General features: G+C 42.4%; 3 protein-coding genes across 10 annotated transcripts in view; all 3 read right to left on the bottom strand.

Annotated features, from left to right (window-relative positions):
• MIPEP (mitochondrial intermediate peptidase) overlaps positions 1–3715 on the bottom strand; it is a 68280-nt gene extending 64565 nt beyond the window's left edge. The window contains exons 1-2 of the mRNA XM_417136.8: positions 3462–3715; positions 334–507 (exon numbers count right to left, since the gene is read on the bottom strand). Of these exons, the coding sequence (XP_417136.3) occupies positions 334–507; positions 3462–3626 (339 nt within the window). The 5' untranslated portion in view covers positions 3627–3715. The remainder of the gene's footprint in view (positions 1–333; positions 508–3461) is intronic.
• Positions 3716–3844: 129 nt separating this feature from the next.
• Positions 3845–12069, bottom strand: C1QTNF9B (C1q and TNF related 9B). Of its 2 annotated transcripts, none has more exons than XM_015279159.4 (4): positions 10574–12069; positions 9421–9612; positions 7146–7208; positions 3845–5151 (listed from the first exon to the last, which is right to left on the bottom strand). In XM_015279159.4, exons 2-4 carry the CDS (start codon positions 9584–9586, stop codon positions 4358–4360), a joined length of 1023 nt encoding a protein of 340 aa, XP_015134645.2. In that variant the 5' UTR covers positions 9587–9612; positions 10574–12069; the 3' UTR covers positions 3845–4357. The 2 variants fall into 2 exon arrangements, with proteins under 2 accessions (XP_015134645.2, XP_001234806.3); XM_001234805.7 differs by having other exon boundaries at positions 11955–12069.
• A 2725-nt stretch (positions 12070–14794) lies between these two features.
• The window catches only part of SPATA13 (spermatogenesis associated 13), a 148599-nt gene continuing 144002 nt past the window's right edge, over positions 14795–19391 (bottom strand). For all 7 annotated transcript variants that reach the window (XM_015279116.4, XM_015279108.3, XM_015279130.3 and 4 more), the window contains one exon: positions 14795–18801. In XM_015279116.4, the coding sequence (XP_015134602.2) occupies positions 18620–18801 (182 nt within the window). In that variant the 3' untranslated portion in view covers positions 14795–18619. The remainder of the gene's footprint in view (positions 18802–19391) is intronic.

Below are 19391 nucleotides of genomic sequence, written 5' to 3'. Positions count from 1 at the left end.
AGATGCTGGAAAGTTTACGTATTAATATTACAGCAGAAATAGTAAAATACTATTCTGATTTCACCACTGTTTTTCTCGTCACATCTTCTGTACTGCTCCCATATCTGTCCTAAAATTAACTGGGTAGTTTGACAGGATTTTTAGTTACCTGTATTCTGTTAAAGCCTTTGTAATTAACTTGCACTCAACTTACTTTTCTGTCTTAATACAAAATTTCATAGAGCTGATCTACTATTTACTGCAATGCTGAAAAATGTAAAATGAAACAGTGTAAGGTGTAAAGTCAGTCATTTTAAAAGGAATTGCTCAAAATAACAATAAGAAGTAACCTACCAAATCTGCTACTCTGCACAAAGCATCTGAAAGCTGATCAAAGATCATTACAATCTCAGGCCCAGGTGGTGTTGAACATGCCTTCTGAACTAGCTGTTCCGATTCTTGCAATGCTTTGTCCTGTGCTTCTTGAAATCCTTCTGGACAACTCAGCTCTGGAACACCAAACAGACCCTGAAGTGCAGAACAGAAGAGAAACACATCACTATCACCTTCCTTGTTTTCTGCCTCTTTGTTTCAGTATGAAATTTCCACTGTGAAATTTTACCAAAATGACCCCTCCAACACAAGTATCCTAGTAGAGCTAATAGTCATAAAATCAACATCAGTCAAAGATAGTAGCATCATACACGAACATCTTCACTTCCCAGCATCACCCTCCAGAGAACATCCTCACTGGAATTCTTTCAGCCAGGATTCTTCTCAGCAAATGGAAAGAGTTTGATATAAGACCCACACAAACTTCTCCTGTTCCACCCTGTAACCTCCTATACTGTCCTTTCTTCAAAGCAGTTTTCTTTTATCTTGTTTCCAAAGTATAGGCACATGACAAATCATAGGAAGTCTTACATTCTGAAAATAGAGAAAATCATCCTTGTGAAGCAAGAAGACTTATTAAGGAAAGTGAACAATAAAGTGGGTGTCAAAACAGCAAATGAATGTCTTGACCAGCTGCTTCAGATACTCACCCACAGAACAGAGATCTCCAGATCATTAAATGAGCCCCAAGCTCTGGAAAAAGATCTCAAGGGAATGACAAGCAACAACTCAAAAATAATATGGTATGAACAGTTTTGCTTCTGAATGTTTTTTACCGAGCCTGTCCGTGTCCCAGAATTCAGGGTAAGTACACTGACTGAGCATAGCTTTGGCAGGGCAAATGTGGTCAGCAGTTACATACTGCACTTGCTGAAGAGAGTTAAGAAGTTCCTGCTGCAGATCACACATAATTGTTAACACTACCTGCAAAGTTACAGTACAAAGTTCTACAGTACAAACCCACAGCAGCCAAAAAAATATATAGATTAACTAATAAAGATAAAATAGTAGCTCTGAAAGCAGTACACTACAACTCCCTTTGCAATTGCCCAACCACAATACGAGCATTTCTATTTATGGCTTGTCTGTAAAAGCATATGTTCTGAAGAACCGTCATCAAAAATAAGCATTTGGGACCTTTTGTGCTGCTTTGTTCTATTCTGTTCCTGTTGCTAATACTGTCACTTTTTTCTAATACTCTTAACATAAATTGGTCAATCTAAGACAGAAACTCTTTCTTTCCACTTCTCATGTTTTCACTTGCTATGTGGGGACAGAATCCAGACAGCAGTAAAGAGAACACTGAGAAAAAAAAATACATATATATATTTATGTGTATGTCAACATGTGCACACATATGCATACATGCATTATAGGGCCCTTCAGTAATGCTTGTTGCATAAGACTCAAGGCCCAGCTGCTTTACTCTGCTCCAGATAGTTGAGGACCTCTGCTCTGCAGATCCTGAGAGCTCAAGCCCTTCTATAGCCCAGCATCACTATTCATCCTTCACAGTGAGCTTTTCCTGGGCATGCAGTCCTCTGTGATTAGGAAGCATCTCCCCTTCAAGACGAATTAGCTGAAAAGTTCCTCTTCAACATCATACAGTTAAACATGGAAATTAGAGAAAATAAAAAGCCTGGTGCAGTTTTGCAGTTTTCCATCACACTTCATTTGTGTGATTGCACAGATGCTGCATCGCCTCTCTCCTTGGCATCTGCATTTATACTCTACCCATTGTAACTTCTAGCAAGCCTGTAATACACATCTGTATTCTTACAGAGCTCTTAAGTCTCTCCAAAGGCCAAGCAAATACAGAACCCTTTCTCTAGAGGAGGCTAATGCACAATATTTAGCAGGATCTTTTCCTGGAGCAAGACTTTATCAGTGTGCTTGCAAAGGGAGAGAAAGAGATGAAAAGTGTTTCCCAAACAAATGTTGGACTGTCAACGGTAGTCAGAACTGCAGTAGTGGCTGAATCGCTTAGTCCCAGTTCAACAGTCTCACTGCTGCAGGAACAGGCGATTTGGAGGACTAACACCTGGAACTTACAGGTATTTGGCATACTCAGCACTGTTGAGGCTGCACCTCAAGTGCTGTGTTCAGTTTTGGGCCCCTCACTACAAGAAATGCAATGAGGCCCTGGAGCGTGTCCAGAGAAGAATAATGAAGCTGCGAAGGGTTGGGAGCACAAGTCTGATGGGGAGCAGCTGAGGGAACTGGGACTGTTTAGTCTGAAGGAGACTCAGGGGAGACCTTATTGCTCAATACAGCTGCCTGAAAGGAGGGTGTGGAGAGGTGGGGGTCGGCCTCTTCTCCCAGGTAACAGAGAGAGAATGGCCTCAAATTGTGCCGGGGGAGGTTCAGGTTGGACATTAGGAAAAACCTCTCAAAAAGAGCTGTGAGGCACTGGAACAGGCTGCCCAGGGAGGTGGTGGGGTCACCATCTCTGGAGGTGTTCAAGAACCATGTGAACGTGGCAGGGAGGTTTGCAGTAAGTGGGTATAGTGGGGATGGGCTGACAGTTGGACTGGATGATCTTAGTGGTCTTTTCCAACCTTGATGATTGTGTGATTCTATGTATCTGCATGCACAGTGCCACCAAGACTGCACATCCTATGCTGGTCAGGAGCTTGTTGTGATTCTTAGGATTCTCATAAGCAAGCCTGACTGGCTCATCCTAAAAAGAAATACATCAGAAAGCGCGAGTGTCACCAACCCAACTTATAAACGCTTCTTTGCAGTGAGCCACTTAATGCTATGAATAGCATCCACAGAGATGAGAGTGGTCTAATTAATTCTGAAGCACTGCTGAGGAGCATGGACATAATACACACTAAACAATATACAGCCAAACAGCTCTGCATGCAAGGCTAAAGACACAGACACACAGACACACACACGGCTCCCCCCGCCCAGCACCCGCTTTCCTCAGATCCCGGAAGAGGCCGCAGTTCGGCCCCGTGGTTTCAAACGCGCCGTGCAGGCAGCGCGCACCTCCCACCCCACGTCCCGTGTACTCCGGGTTCCGAGGCCGGCGCGGCCCCGCCGTCCCCTGCCCTGCCCTGCTCTGCCCTGCCGCCGCTCACCGTTTCCCTGCCCGCCGCGCTGTTGCGCTGCTGCTTCACATCGAAGGCGGCACCCACGGGGCACCAGCTGGTGCTGACGGCCCGCCGTCCCGGCCTCCCGGCCGCCCGGCCCCGCAGCGCAAGGCCCAGAGCCGCGGGCAGCGCTCGCCGGCAGCCGGCCAGCATGGCGGAGCGCGGTAGCGCCGGCAACGCGCCTAAAAGCTCCGCGGGAGCCCGGTTCCGGGCACGGTCGCGACCTCTGCGCGTCCCGGCCTGAGGCGGGGAGCGGCGCTCGCGAGCGGGAAGCTGGGCGGGAGCGGTGCCTCCCCTCAGCCCGGCCGGCCCCGCGCTGCCTCCTCGCGGCCGTGCGGTGGAGCTGACGAGAGTAGCTTAGGACACCTGGCTGGGTCAAAAAGAAGTTTAATGCTCTTTAGAGTTATGCTGTTTCTGTAGTCTCGATCCGTGTTTTAACAGATGGGCATGAGAACTGTTTGTTTTCCGCTATATTCAGATGGAATTGGCCAGCAGATTAAAACTTTACTGGGGAGTACTGAGGGACATAGGCATATGGCATTAATGGATAGAACAAACAAAACATGAAACAGGAAATAAAATGAGGATTAATCTGTTAAAAAAAAAATAATAATAAAAAAAAAAAACCAAGGAAAAGTACTAAGCAAACCAGCATCAAGTTTGCTTGCAGGCTAGATGTGGCTCTGGGCAGCCTGGTCTCGTGGTTGGCAACCCAGCACATAGCAGAGGGGTTGAAACTAGGAGATCATTGTGGTTCTTTTCAACCCAGGTCATTCTATGATTCTACGAGTTTCATAAAGAACCTCCACCACTTTAATCAGTAAGATTTGGATGAGCAGAAATCAGACAACAGTTCACCCAAGTCACAGATTAACAGAGTGGCTTCATGTTGTGGGTTCCAGCGTCTCAGAGGTGCTGAACAGGAGGAACCCAGTGAAGGTGGTATCATCATCAGCATCTGCAAACAGCCCATTGAAGGTCTCTCCTCGATGAGCCTGCAGCCACACCTCATCTCCTGCCCGTAGTTGAAGGATGGCAGCTCCTGACGCCTGGTCCTCAGCACCCTGGTATCCATCCATGGTGTGCAACATCTTGATCCCATTTTTGACTAGAGCTACTCGGACATTCCTCGAGTAGACAGTGATATGGTAGGTGAAGTAGTAAACACCAGAGAATTTGCAGGTGAATTTGCCTGTAACTGGGTTATAGTCACTTAGGCCATTATAAAGCACCTTGTCGAACTTGATCGGGTGACTGTGGGGAGGAAATTTGGTGGCAGCTGTAAGGCCTACACTGAAAGCGCTCCTTGGCAGAACTGCTGGGGCACCTGTGTTCCCCTTGTCTCCTCTGTCTCCTTTCAAGCCTCTTTCCCCCTGAATTCCTGGACTACCTGGTGGCCCCAGATCTCCAGTATTACCTTTAGGACCTGGATTACCAATGGGGCCAACTGGCCCTGGCAAACCAATTATTCCAGGATGGCCAATTTCACCCTTCGTCCCTTTTGGACCTAAGGGCCCAATGTCTCCTTTTAACCCCTTTTGTCCTTGCAGTCCCAGCTCTCCCTTCTGACCTTTGTAACCCACTGACCCTATAATTCCTTTTGGTCCTAGTTTTCCAGGTCGTCCTCTTTCTCCTTTATCTCCTTTGTTCCCCTTCTCTTCAACAGTTCCATTGGCTCCTAAGTGGGAAAAAAAAAATGTCCAATGGATTAGTGAGTCATAACATGAGTTTCAGCACAAAAACATACGTGTATGCCACCACTGTATATACCATGCTCACCATACCTACAGTGTTTCATACATGTGAGTTCAGGATAAGACAGAAAAGCCTGCTATTACAATAGAAGACAGGGGTCCTTGCTGAAAGCAACAAGAATAAGCTCAAAGAAAGGAAGGTGTGATTAGTCTACTGGCTGCTGATAGTGCTGACAGCGCAGATCATCTCATGTACAAGCAGCATCTGTTCAGACCCATGTTTTCTGCCTTTGCTATATGTGGGGAGACAGTTCACAATTTAGGCAGAGAATCTACTACTTGAGCAACACACAGATCTTACTTGCCATGAGTTTATATAGTTTGTACATGATGGGGCTTTGCTTGGGTTACCTAGGCCATAGAACCATAGAATCACAAAGTTGGAAAGGACCTACAAGGTCATCCAGTCCAACCGTAGATTGCTGTTGAATTGCGACTAAAGGCTTTTTGTATCGGTATTTGCTTTCACATGCTCCATTTATTCTTTATTCACACTTGGAATGAAGCTCAAAGCCTTTGAAAATCCATCTGTACAAAGTTTTGCAGAGAAAGGTCCATATTTTGAAGCAACTGATAGACGTGAGTGCCAGAAGGTGCCAAAATGTCCATACACTCTATCGATCAAAACCAGAGTCTGATCATTTCTGTGTGAAAGCTTGTGGCTTCTGGTGTTGGGAATAATACTGTATGTAAAATGTGAACTTTACAGTTCTCGGCTCAGAGTTGAGAGCATTTGGCAGCAGCAATGAAGTAAAACCATGAAATGCTGTGGTTAGCCTCTTGGAAAAGCACAACAGATCCAACAGGCCAGTGACACAGGAAGAGAAGGTAGCTCTGTAATGTTAAACATTTGTGTTTTCATGTCTCACTCTCCTTCCTTCTAGTACACTGGGGAAACGTCTGAGGGCTGTAGAGCAGCTTGTAATTACTCCCATGCAGTGCATATTCCATGGTGTATTTCAGAATAATCCTAAGGATTTTGGAGAACCTGGATACAGTATTTGGCAGGTTTCTATGCTTTTGGAAATATAAATCGTCTATGCACAATTACTCCAAAAGATGCACAAGTCCAGCATCACCAAGCTACTGAATTTGTGGTCCAACTTGCACAATGTCTCATTGCTTGCTTTTATTCACAAATCACTCAGGAGACTTTCTATATGCTCGTAGTTTGGCTAAGCATGTGATGTATCCATTTTCTAGACCTTCGTGCCTTGGGCTGCTGGGATTATGGAAAAGTTTATGATTGCTGTGATGAGACAGGAAAAACATCGCAATAATATGGGAAATGGGATCTGAGGTGAGATGCCAGCTTTATAGAATGCATGGCAACTCTTATCCTGTGGCCCCTGGGGGCTGCTTTAAGCCAGGATGTTGGGGCTAATGCCTCATGGGCATATATTTTAAAATACTACTAAAGATGCTGGCTTAACTCCAGACTGTTTGCATGAGGTGTGATTGCACAAAGGCATGGAAAAGGTGCAGGAGAATAGAATCATGGAATTATAGAATATCCCCAGTTGACTGATCTTATTGAATAACAGGATCTACTGTATTTTCAGGTGTACAATTCATGTCTTTTGTAATTCTTTTTGAAGTACCTTTGCCTGAAGGTACACACATGCCTATGGGAGCTTCAGTTTCCTTGGATAGCTACAGATGGGGTGTCCGCCTCAGCAGCTGACAAAGGGATGAGCAATGGGAGAGGTGAGGTCATAGGCTGAGCAGATAAGTTATATGGCATCAGAGACAGCAGGATAACTGGAGGCAGCAAATCCCTCTTGTATTGTCAGCCTCTACCCTCTCTGAAAAAAGGTTTTTAAACTTCAACATTACTTTGCTACAGCTAGAGTGTATAGCATGTCCAATGCTCATAAACACACAGACAACTAAGAAATTGAAGTGCTCCTTCTCTGACCTTTTTGGCCTTTTTCTCCATGTGCACCATCTTTCCCTGGAATGCCAGGAAGTCCCGCCTCACCTAGTACAGAAGGAAGAAACAGATCTTCATTAAACAACTGTATTACCAGAAAAAATGGGATTTGAATCCTTCTCTGATCATTCCTCTTCAAGGTTGGCTAAACAATAATGTAGTGATTTTATTCCTGACTTCTGGTGGGTGCCACTGCTGAGGCTTTTATCTCCTGGGCAAACTGACAGGGAGAACAGAAACTCTGCTTGGGAAGAGCACCTTTTTGAGACAAAGAGAATTCTTAACATAAAGAAGGGGGATATTGAAGTATATAGAGGAGATACCTGCTGGTCAACATCAGTGAGGTGAAAACCTCTTGTCCTCTTCTTGCCTTCATCCACGGAAGATAACATGGAAGATATCAGCAGGAAAAGGAGTGAGGAAGCTGTATTCAGAAAGAAGCTTTACCCTGACAAAAAGCCTCCAAGTGAAACAGTGATTAACTGCCCCCTAAGAAAAGACATCTGCAGGCATTTGCCAGTGGTGATGAAATATCACTGTAGAATAATATTGTCAGTAGATTTGAAGGAAGAATTCACTCTTAATCCCTTTATTTAGAATGGCAACTAAGTGAATCTGCCTAGTAAGAAGCTGATGAATTTTTTTTAATTTTAAGCAAGGTGAGGGCACTGAAAACAGAAAGAGCACATAAGGAGTTGCCTGACAGAGTTCTGTAAATTGCTTTATAAGCAAGTTCAAAGTAACTATTCAGCAGACACTGAGGTAAATGCTAAAGTGGGTAGACTTGACTTTAAGTGGCCCAAAGCAGACAATAAGCAGCAGGTAACTCTTTCTCACCCAGCTGTAAGTGCTGGTTATTTTTCAGCTCATCTAATTTACTGTGTAGGCGCACAAAGAATTGTGGTGTAGTGGAGAGGGGAGTGGAGGGGTGGCAACAAGATCCAGCAGAGGTTCCTGCCTACACCATTGTTACCACCAAAGAAATGCACATCAAGCTACACCTTCAGCACTGATTTGCAGCACTCACTTCCTGCAGAGGCATAGGCTTTCCTGGCAAAGAAAGTGATTCATTAGCTTTTGGGTTGTGATTGCACCAGTAACTGCCTATTTAGGGCAGGCATTTCCTCTGGCTTGAAAGGCATAGTAAAACATTGTAGCACATTTCAAGTTAATTTCTTGCAGACTGTTGACCTCAGTTTATTTTATGCACTGGGTTATGTACTCACTGGAAAAAGAAAAAAAGAAAAAAAGAAACAACCAAAAGCTGTGATTCACAATCTGCAAGATCAGGATGGCAGAAGGGTTTATCTGATGAGCACAGTTTCAATCTGGATTGATTTGTGCACACAGTAAGACTGTTTGTGACAGGTTTATGCATTAAACCATGATGCCCGCTGTGTGATGCCACGCAGTTGCTGACCTGACCGATACCCTGTTGGGGGAAAGCTCTCCTACAAAAATTTGCGAGCAAATATGAAGCAGATTTGTGTTTGTTCTGTGTTTTGCGTTCTGAACTTGTGACACTTCTGATGAAGTGTTGTCTGTCCACATGTCTGCAAGTTCAGCCCCCGGTAGATCCCTGGCCTTGATGATGTACCATGGATGCAAAGGGGAGCCTTATCCTGAGGCTTAAATTACTACTGGAGTTACTGCCTTTAGGCTGAGAAGATTTCCTGTCTTCAGTATTATATGCAAATCTCTACTACAGTCTGCTACAGCAAGCACGAATCCTACACTGTTGTTTAGATAGTGTCCTTTCCTGCCCTTCCTTGTACTGGTGCTTATGTTACAGCAAGTAGGCACACTCTGAATCAAGTCCTACAAACGTAAAATGGTAAGAAAGAGAAGCCTTGTTATCTCTGCACATTTCTTATTACACTGATCTTTTCGGTTTTTTTTCTTTTAGTTGGGCTTGATTTTTTTTCTGAAAGTATAGTTGCTATTTTAAAGATGCAGAAATATGTTTACAGGCTTCAAAATGTTCAAGCAGACCTAAAAATTTTCCCTAAACAGAAAGTAAAGACTTTCATCTTCAAAGCTGTTTTTTTTTTCCTTGGACCTGACCTCTCTATAGTATTGTCTATTTATCTTTCATTAGGTCTTATCTCATATCTCCATCCTCAAACAAGAAAGTGATGGAAGTCTGAGGTGTTTTCTGAGGGCTAACTGGACTAATCTATTAATGCAGAGCGCCAGGCATTGTTGGGAGACTAATAGCAAAGTATTTTTTATTTCCAACTATTTGTGTTGAACATAGTACCTGTGTCCCCCTTGTCGCCTTTTGAGCCATCACGTCCATCACGACCAGGTATGCCATTGTGTCCGGGATTGCCGGGAATGCCAGGATATGCCTGTGTACAGATATCCTGCTTTTGTGCTTCTTCTGTGCTGACTGCAATAGCCAGCAGTATAATCCAGCTTTTCATTCTTTAGGTAGGTTAAATGATCTTGGCTGAAAGATATAAGAAAGGAAAAGTACATTTGCTTAAATCTGTCTGATTGGTTTTTTCCTCATATTTAGCTTATGAGCCCAACAACAGTGTTGGGGAGGGAGGAAAAAAGAAAAGAAATGGGCTTTCAACATATCGTTTCATTTTGTTTTATTTATAGGTCTCTGTATAGCACTAAATTCCATCCTTGACACTGCTGGGCTTTATTTCCAATAATGATTTCATGGGAATATCAGACATACCTTTGTAATATGGGTTCTGTCTCATATTTTCTTATACAGTATGACCAGCAGAAGTAACTCTGCAAGGACAGTTCGCACAGATACCGATACAGGTAGATGGTGAGCAGCTGAAAATCCCCAAAGCTCTAGGGAAGCTGAGGGCTACCCCTCATGTCCTCAGTATGTAGCCAGCAACCAACAGCTCAGTACCTCCCACTGAGTTTCCCACTGTTCTGTTTAAACCATCAGAGTACTGACAAAGCACAGATTTTGTGTGCTTTGGTTGAATATGGTTGATCTTAAACTGTATTTCAAGATGATAATAAAAGAGCAAAATTGATCATCACGCTTCCAGTGATTTGACTTAACTCTGATCAATAACTCAAAACTCCAATGTCTGGCACGTCCACAAGGAAGTGTGCTGTTGTTGCTGTCCTAGGGCTGAGAACACAGGCAAGATTTCGAGCCTTAGGGGGTTGATTCAAGTAATAGCAGTGACCCTACGCTCATACACAAGGATTCATACAACATCCTGTTCCTCTAAGATATTGTTCAGCTTATATATAACACACAGGCATTCTTTTTCATAACTTCTACATTCCCCTAGCTGGAGCAGCACTCACATAGGAGCTGCTTCATGGCCGCTGCTGCTGACAGAAGCCTGTCTACAGCTTCCAGCTCACTCTTTCCGTTCTGAAAGACTCGATAAAAGCAGTAGCCTATGCATTTGAAGCCAACATACCTCTTCTCTCAGGGCTCCAGATCAGATAGCATTGGCCATTAATAACCCAGTATTTATCTAACAGCTTTTTAAGGGAAAAATAATATAATTGAGCCAGTCAGGCAGCTTGCAACTGAGAAGAAACAGGTCTTCCCCATCTACATTTCTCCATGCCTGCTCATGGCTGCAAGTTTGTACCTCTCTTCTCCCATGAGCTGGCTGTGGTGCCTGCAGGAGGTGAGCTAAGGTGATTCAATCCATTAACTCGACACAAAACAACAGCGTTTGTTGTTGTTGTTTTTTCTCTTTTATCACAGTTAGTCTTTTTCTGGGTTAATAAGTTGAATGACCTCACAAAGGGTCAGAGCTGAAGCAGAGTGAGATGAGGACAAAGATGTGAGGAATCAAATAACATTTTTTTTGCAAAAGCAGATTTTTAGTCTAGTTCTCCCCTTCTCATTTAACTGTGCTTCATAAAATCCAGCTTATTTTTACACTTTCATTAGAGAGCCCTTGCTATTTTATGGCTTTGAAGAGAGGTCCACTGAACAGGAATTGGGCTTGCCAATTACTCTTTATAAGAGTAATTAGTGGGATGAGGTTAAAAAGAGGGACAAAAATGAAATAGCAACAAAATTAGTATCTATTTTATTTGATGCTATTATCCTTCACTAACTAATGCACAGAAGCTTAGCCTATGGAGGTTAATGGTGGTCAGAATAAGTACATTTTATGTAATTGGCTTTTAAATTAGTTCTCTCATAAATAAGAATATAAGGCTATGATCAGCTTCCTTTTGAAATACTAACTAGCACTGTCACCATTTCAAGTGACACAGGTACCATGTAAGAGGAGAGAGACACCAGTATATTCTCATTAACAGCAATTACACCTCGATATGAATATTCAATTTAAACATTCAGTTTATAGGGTAGGACAGCCCTACATTTGGGACACATCCTTTAATATTTCCTTCTGCTTTCCAAAATATTCCCAATTTTGCAGCAGTTATTTGAAATGGTGGTGGTGCCTTCGCCAGCAGCATACAGAGGGGTGTTTGGTCACCCACCAGCAAAATCTTTCTTCATCTTCTGCTGGTTTGCACTACAGGCAGTTGAAAATAAGTCAAACTTTTGCTATTTCTGAACTATGTAAACATTTGCTGCCTTACTCAAAGAACTCTACAGGAGAGCTGAAGGAAGAAGTGCTGTATGGGATGCTGTTAATATATGAATTACGCCATGGGGAAGTCTGACAGTCCTTGTCCTCCCACAGAAAATTCCATTCCCAGTTGTTCAAGGGAGTGTTTTGTGCCTAAGCATTTCATCCCCTTACACGCACTTCTCACCACACAATAGCAATATCATCATCATCAGTGTATATATCATATCTTTGGTCTTACCTCATTCACTTTGTACTTGCAACGTTCTTGGGCATCTTTCAGTATTACATAAAAGCTTCCTGTAAGGGAATGCAGGCTCCAGATATACGCCTTGAGGACAAGCACTTGTTTGGTCACTAAATTCTCAAAGGTCAGTGATTTCATTTTGAGAGCTGTTCAATAATTAAAACAGAGAGCTAAACTGGAATCTCTCTGTTTATTCCTATAGTAAGCTGAAGTGCTCTGTACTTCAGCTTTTGCCACGGTTATGTGAAATAAAATTGTTAAAATGAATTAATAAAGCTTTGATATGCCTGTTCCATTATACAAATACGTTATTGAAGTTTGTAGGACGGAAGGCAGGTCTCGTGCCATCATTTTAGTGAAAGAAACTTACGAAGATTGGTCAGCAATTTATGATGGACGTAGGGACAAAAAGAGTACAGAAATTAAAACAAAATTAAAACTGTGTATGTGGCATTACAAATGTTAGGTGATGATGGAAAAGAAGTAACAAGGCTGAGTTAAGGAAAGAAACTCTATGGCAAGGAGCTTTTCACGTGTAGTTAGCAGGCTCGCCGTTCCTGTTTGAAGGATCAGTCACAGTTATAGCACCTCTGAATTTATCTATGACTGGTACCCAAATTTGAAGAAGCCATAACTTGATGCTTCACTGCATCTTCTTGACATTACTGAAACTGCTGCTCTCCAAGGACTAGCAGGAGAGCAACTGAGAGTATCATCAGCCCCATAAACGCTGATCATGAACAGTGAAGGGTGAAAACAGTTAGTAAAAGGAGTTAATGATATAAGAAGTGGCCTTGATTCACCCTGCTGGCTGCAAGTGATTGAAAACCTTGTGTCCGGGGTGGTTCCCACACCGCAAACAGATGACAAACCTGGTCTGTCCATTGAGCAACATTGTAAAAAAGCCGGAGCACAACTGAGCAGTGAATGGTTTTCATTATGATCTTCACCACCACCCCGTGGTAATAAAAAATATTACAAGCTTTATGGTGAGAAAAAGGGCATTGTGCAGCAATCAGCTGCTCTCCTTGAATCATAGAATCATCGAGGTTGGAAAAGACCTACAAGATCATCCAGTCCAACCACCCACCTATTGCCAGTAGTTGTCACTAAACCACGTCCCTCAGCACAATGTCAAAATGTTCCTTTAACACCTCCCTGGGCAGCCCATTTCAGCCTGACCACTCTATCAGAGAAGTAGTATTTCCTAATGTCCAACCTGAATCTCTCGTGGTGCAACTTGAGGCCATTCCCTCTAGTCCTGTCACTGCTTGCATGAGAGAAGAGGATGACCCCCACCTCCCTACAACCTCCCTTCAGGCAGTTATAGAGAGCAATAAGGTCTCCCCTGAGCCTCCTCTTCTCCAGACTGAACAATCCCACTTCAGCAGCCAAACTAACCTATTTGCTATGCTAATGTAAAGAAATGAGAGCCACAACGTTTTCTTTTAACGCCTTAGACCAGCACCATTAATCCAATGTGATGTTTTTTGTTGGTTTTCTTGAGCACAGAACCAAGAAAGACAAATGCTTCCATCAGCTGTTTTCTAGCATTCCTTGTCACAGAAAAGATGCCTTGGATATAGTTGTGCAGAAGCGAAAGGTCATCATTTGTTCTTAAACAATGTTGTATCTGAGTGGCAGGAAATGCAGATACTGAACATGACAGTAATAACCATGAGATATATGGTTATTAAAACAAAGATATATCCAACTGTATGAGTGGGCACCTCTAAAGCCATAAAACAAAAAGCTTCACCTGATAGATCAGCTCTTGAAGAGCTTAAAAGACAGCGCTAAGCAGTTCCCTACAGAATTGGGCCTGAATGTCAAAACGTTAAACAAAGTGCACAAATGAGGTCACCATGGCCAGATTTCAGTTGGAAGAGACTTCTGAGGGACATCCTCTTCAGGAAGCCTACTGACCATGACACTGTACTCCAGGGTTTGCAGAAAGTATGTTTCTCAGCCATCCACGGCCTCACTCAGTGCTCACATTATGTATTTTGCTTTGATCCCTGAGCGTTCAACACAAATCTTGTCCAGCAGTGGCACTTGGAGGCCTGGAAATTGCCAGGTTGAGGTGAACCAAGAACTAGATATGAAAGCTTGAACACTGAAAGGAAAGGGAATAAGTAGGCAAACCCAACTACTTTGCTGTCTTCTGAGTTCACCAAGACATATTTCATGCAAAGATTTTAGGAAAACAGATGATTTTGTTAAAGCTATTTTGTCTCAGTGAAACCATTTTTAACATGGCCTTGAGCAGGAAGGACACATGCGTGCCATTCAGATGTAGTCCCTTACTGTATCAGAATGATGAGATAGAAAAGGCTTTTCTCCACTAGCCAGGGCAGCAGGCTGAACCACATGCACTTACACAGCACGCCTTTTGGGTGAACCCTTTTCTTGGGATTTGCATTTGTTCCAAAGAAACCAGAATATAAACCTCCTCACCTAAACCACAGGACTTAAATCACCATCCTCTGTTCACCACAGTTTTATTAATAGAGCAGCTGCATTTGCATTTGCTTCCAAGGGGTACTGAAGGAGCAGACTGGTTGGACGAGGTAAAGTACAATAACAGTAGGTGTGTATCTCCGGGATCTTAATAAGGATGGTTTCTGCATGAACAACAAAGAGTTCAGCCCCACAACTGGGTTCAGCAGTTTGCTAAAATGGATCTCTACTGGGAAGTACTGAAGTTGTTATTAGAAAACCAACAGAAAATGGTGTGATGTGTTTTTTGCTTTAAAATGATCAAATAAATGTGACAGTCGAGAAACATTTGCCACACAGAAGAGATTTTGTAGACAATTTAAGAAGTCCAACACTTTTAAAACTGTACAATAAAGTTTTATAGGACATAGCTGAAGAACTTCAGCTGTACATTATTTAATTAAAACATGTACAACGAGAGGAAAATAATGGGAATGTAAGTTTGTACTTATTTCCAGAAAATAGATTCATTTGACAACGTTCCAAGAGTAAACAAACATTGTAATGCAGTTACTTCAGAACAAATACACATGAAGACACTGCAGTCCCATACATTGTGTTTCAGCTGTCAACAGCCAACTCATGTGCTCTGTAGCCAGGACACTCGATTTACAACACATGTAACAGCACGCAGATGGTGAGATGCACAAAGCAATGGATGTAAGATAATGTTACAAAACACTTGTCAAAATAAAATACATACGCAAGTCATCCCTAGTATTTACAACAAATAGTTTTAAATTAGAGACCGTTCGGAAGGCATCTCCTACACACAGATGCCACATGTAGAAAAAAAGCAGAAAGGCGGTCAAGGAAAGGTACTGTGTTAGTTATGGCTAAAGACCTTTGGCTCCAAAACTCTGCTCTCATTATTTTCATAAGACAACTAAAACGCAGAACATTTAAGTAGTCCGTCTTTGAACTCCTTCACTACTAAACTACTGACCACTAAAACTCAATGTGAAATTTAGCATGGCAAGAGCCACTTGTAAAACAATCGTATTATTTTATACATCAAATGCTCCCAGTTAGATGCAATTATGGTTTGGCATTATCCTAACTCAGTGGGAACACATTTGAGGACAATTACATTTTACTGCATCTCATGCAAAAAGTCTGAGGTTGTCTGCTCAGCAGGCCATCAGGAAGGCTCTGGCTGTGCTTTAGCTAAATGAGGCACAAATATGCTTAGTAGTTGCCCTAGAACATTGACAGTAACTTACAGCAAACAAAAGCGAGTGGAAAAGAAAAGACAGCTTTCTGAAGGTAAGTTTTGTCATCAGGAAAGTCAGGACTTGCATGCTCTGCTGAAGGACAGAGGTGCTAGAGCAGAAAATTGTACATTTTATTAGCAGCTCTTTTCCCCACGGACACTGAAATCAGACTGATCCCCAAGTAAACATTTGCCTTACTTGTTGGATAATGTAACTGTGTGTTTTTGTTTAACTGCAATTCATTTAAAAGACTATGGTGTAGTTTAAATTTGGCCTGCCTTCTTATATTTTATCGGTCTTGCTGCATAGCCAGCATATTCCTTGACCAATAAATATATAACCCAATAAAAGACAGTGTTGGTAGCCTCTTCATCTATTGCAGACTGCAAAGAAAGACACAGAGGATATTGTAAAACACATCTACAAGTAGGGCACTACATATAAAACTGTCCTGAGTAATGTGCACCGTGAAACATTTTCTCTTCCTGAAATTAAGTTCTCTTCGAGGAAACAAAACAAAACAGAACAACCTGCTGCATCCAAAACCACATACAAACATTTCCGTTCATTGATAGGGCTAAGGCACCAGCACTACTACATGGGAAGAGCCTTTATGGGCACTGACGTGACAGAAGATACCTCCCACAATCCTTTTCTCAGACAAATATGTAAATGTAGCTCTCATAATGTCTTCAGGTCACTCTGGGAAAGTTTCTGCGTGTGATCTGCAATCCAACTGCAGATGTGTTTACATCTAGAACAAACCTTTCACAATGTGGATATGAAGTATCTCTGCTTCCAGGATACATGCACCACTTTGGTTTGCAGGCCTGAACATGGGACGTACCCATGGAAATGGGTACGTAAGAAGCACAAAAGGGTTGCTCAGTTATGTGGAAGGGCATGCATCCACACTGGCATTTGGAAATCAGTTCATTCAGTCTAAATCGAGCACTTAGAAATATCTTTTAGACAGCTTGTTTTAAACATGGAAACTGAACCCAGCCAGCTTTTGCCACTATCCTTCTTGTGCGCTCTCTTTAAGCTGGGCTGTTGAAAATGTCAGTGCATATTTCCAGTTCTTAACTGTTTCAGGTCATCTTCTATCACTACGGAAAAGCACAAGCAATGAAGTTCACTACGCAGTGAACAGTTTGGCTGAGCATCACCAGACTTTGCATTATTGCTGAGCTATATACACAAGGCATTTGAAATGTACAGTTGTCAAAGACATCATTTAAAATCAAAACTACAAACCTGCACTTTGCAGAAGTTGCCAGAAAGTTACCGAGTCATAAAACCATCAGACCAGTGGGCTTCACAACACTGACGATAAGTAAAAAGATAGAGGTAAGAACAGCAGTAGGAACAAATACATGTTTAAAATAAGGCTTTTTTTACATTGTTATTAAGATGCCTGGCCTCTAGCCCATTGTTTGTTCTTCATATAGTACAGACTCATTACAAAGGTGATTGTGTCCACTGTCAAAGAATACTCTTGGATCTATACTTATCATCTGATAATGCCCCTAATCAGCAGCATACAATAAAGTATTTGAAAGACATTCATATCAAATCAGTTCTGAAACATAAGGAGTCCTTTTTTTCCTTCCATATTACCAATAGTCTTGTCATCCTTTGTGAGTTAGCAAGCAGAAATGATCAGTGCTGCAAATAGCGAGATCCTGTTTCTTCTTGCTGGCTTTTAAAAGTTATTCTCCCACATCAACTTACAGCAATGCAGGTCACACACTGCGGATGCCGACCAGAGCTGACTTTTCTCCAGCCAGATCCTTCCCCTTCCAGCACAGACCAATGACTCTGAGACAGAAATCCATCTTTGGTCCACATAATCATTCTGTCCCTTCCAGTAAGGATTTCTCCTTCTTTGTGAAGAAATCTGGACACAACTCATTGTTGACTGCCTGCGTAGAAGAAGCATGGATCCAGACTGCTTTGAGAACTTAACGGAGACATTTCCATTACCATTCATCCATTTTCTAAGTGAAGCTATACGAGTACAAAGTGTGCGAGCTAAGTAACGTAGCCAGCAGTCAGCAGTCAGTTCGTACTGTCTCAACTCTGATATCGTACATTCACATTATCTCCATTAAAGAACAAACAAACTTTTTTTCACAGAGAAATAAGCATACTGGGAATAGAAAGAAGCATCTCCCAGGCTAAGAAGTGCACAAAAAGTGGTATAAAAGCTCTATACTGAAGAGTATACATGCAAGCAGTATATTGCTCTGACTGAAAGAAATGAGAGATGCCCTGGGCGCCTCTTGTATCCGCTTGTATGCAAGAAATGCACACATCTTTGTAGTCCATTTTGCACTCTGTTCATGTTTCTATATGACAGAATAAAACTTCCCTGTTCCAATCTGGAATATGATAAGGCCCTGTGGGACATTCTCCTGCCATTTGGCAATTTAATAGAAAAAGACAGGAAGGATTAGGGTCCACCAAACCCAGCAACAGCATGTTATCCACCTGATTTTAATGGGCAGCTCCAGCTTGGCTCTCCAAAAGGAGAAAACTCCCCCAAGATTCCTTGCTGACATACCCTTAAGGAAAAACCCCTCCCTGTACTAAATTTGGCCATCAGCATAAGATTAAGAAAAAATGAAATGTTACAATGACCTGCACAGTTCTATCATTACTTCAGCATAACTAAGAAACAGATCAAATACTGCTGCTTTAGAGTAACAGTAAGTTGTCTTTGTCAGAAGGGAACTGCTCTTCATTAGCAACGCTGACACTCGGCAACATTTACTTCAGAGCAGTTCTGAGCCACTTCATTATTCTTCTAGACAAAGTTGTATTTCTGGCTCAAGGGAGCCCACGGTTTTTCCTCCAAAACTGGAGATTCACTGAGCTTAAATAAGCTTAACTGGGTCTCCAAGGTCCTTCCTTGGAATAAGTCTCTCCCTGTGCCGGTGTCCTTCACTTTTTGAACGGGGTGAGTTTGTTGAAGGTATGCCAGAAGAGGGATGGCTTCCGCTTGGGTTCTGCCAGGGCAAAGACCTGCTGCTGTGGGATGCTGGTGGGCACGGTGATGTGGCGCTGATGGATGGGATGCAAGCTCTGGTGTAGAGGAGGCACAGGACACCCATTATAGCTCACACCTGGAACAGGAAGAGTTTAAGAAAATATATAAGACAGCTAGCAAAGTAACAGTGAGGGGGAAAATTGAGCATGGCATCATGGGACAGATCCAGTAGTCAGTAAAGCCAGAATTAATTTTGCCATGATATTAAATGAAAGCACTACTAAATGTCACCTCCTCTGATGTAGGACCTTTTAATTGCTGCATTTATTTGTGTTAAGAATAACACCAGTACAAATAACAATGGTACAAAAAATAAGCAAGCATTTCACAAAGCCTGGCAACATTACCTGCTTGGGCAAATTCTGATATTTCAAAGGAGAGACACTTAAAAAAGTGGAAGCTTTTACTGTAGTCAGCCCCCAGATAAGACTCAGTAAAATGCTGCTACCAATGAAAATGTATCTCTTCATTTCGGAAAATAGTTTTGCAGGTGAGCATCCTTAGATTTTGGACCTGGATTTTCTGAACAGAATCTCCGGATCACAATTTTCAGCCACTCCTCTGATAATCCACAGAGGTTTTACAGATATCTCATGATTGCTAAAGTGCTTCATAATAGCATTAATCCTCAATTCTGACCTGCTCTGTTCCTGCTTTCTCTATTTA

This window comes from Gallus gallus, chromosome 1 (genome assembly GCF_016699485.2).
Source record: "Gallus gallus isolate bGalGal1 chromosome 1, bGalGal1.mat.broiler.GRCg7b, whole genome shotgun sequence".
Lineage (NCBI taxonomy): Eukaryota > Metazoa > Chordata > Aves > Galliformes > Phasianidae > Gallus > Gallus gallus.
Note: the sequence above shows the minus strand (reverse complement) of the source record. Positions and strands in the feature narration are given on the sequence as shown.

Bases quoted from the DNA above. Each gene is read 5' to 3' on its own strand.
- C1QTNF9B (XM_015279159.4), bottom strand. From the start codon at position 9,586: ATGAAAAGCTGGATTATACTGCTGGCTATTGCAGTCAGCACAGAAGAA. The intron at 7,209-9,420 runs GTACTATGTTCA...CTTCTGTACTAG, and splicing joins AGGCGACAAGGGGGACACAG to GTGAGGCGGGACTTCCTGGC. The intron at 5,152-7,145 runs GTCAGAGAAGGA...TTTCCCACTTAG, and splicing joins TGGAGAAAAAGGCCAAAAAG to GAGCCAATGGAACTGTTGAA.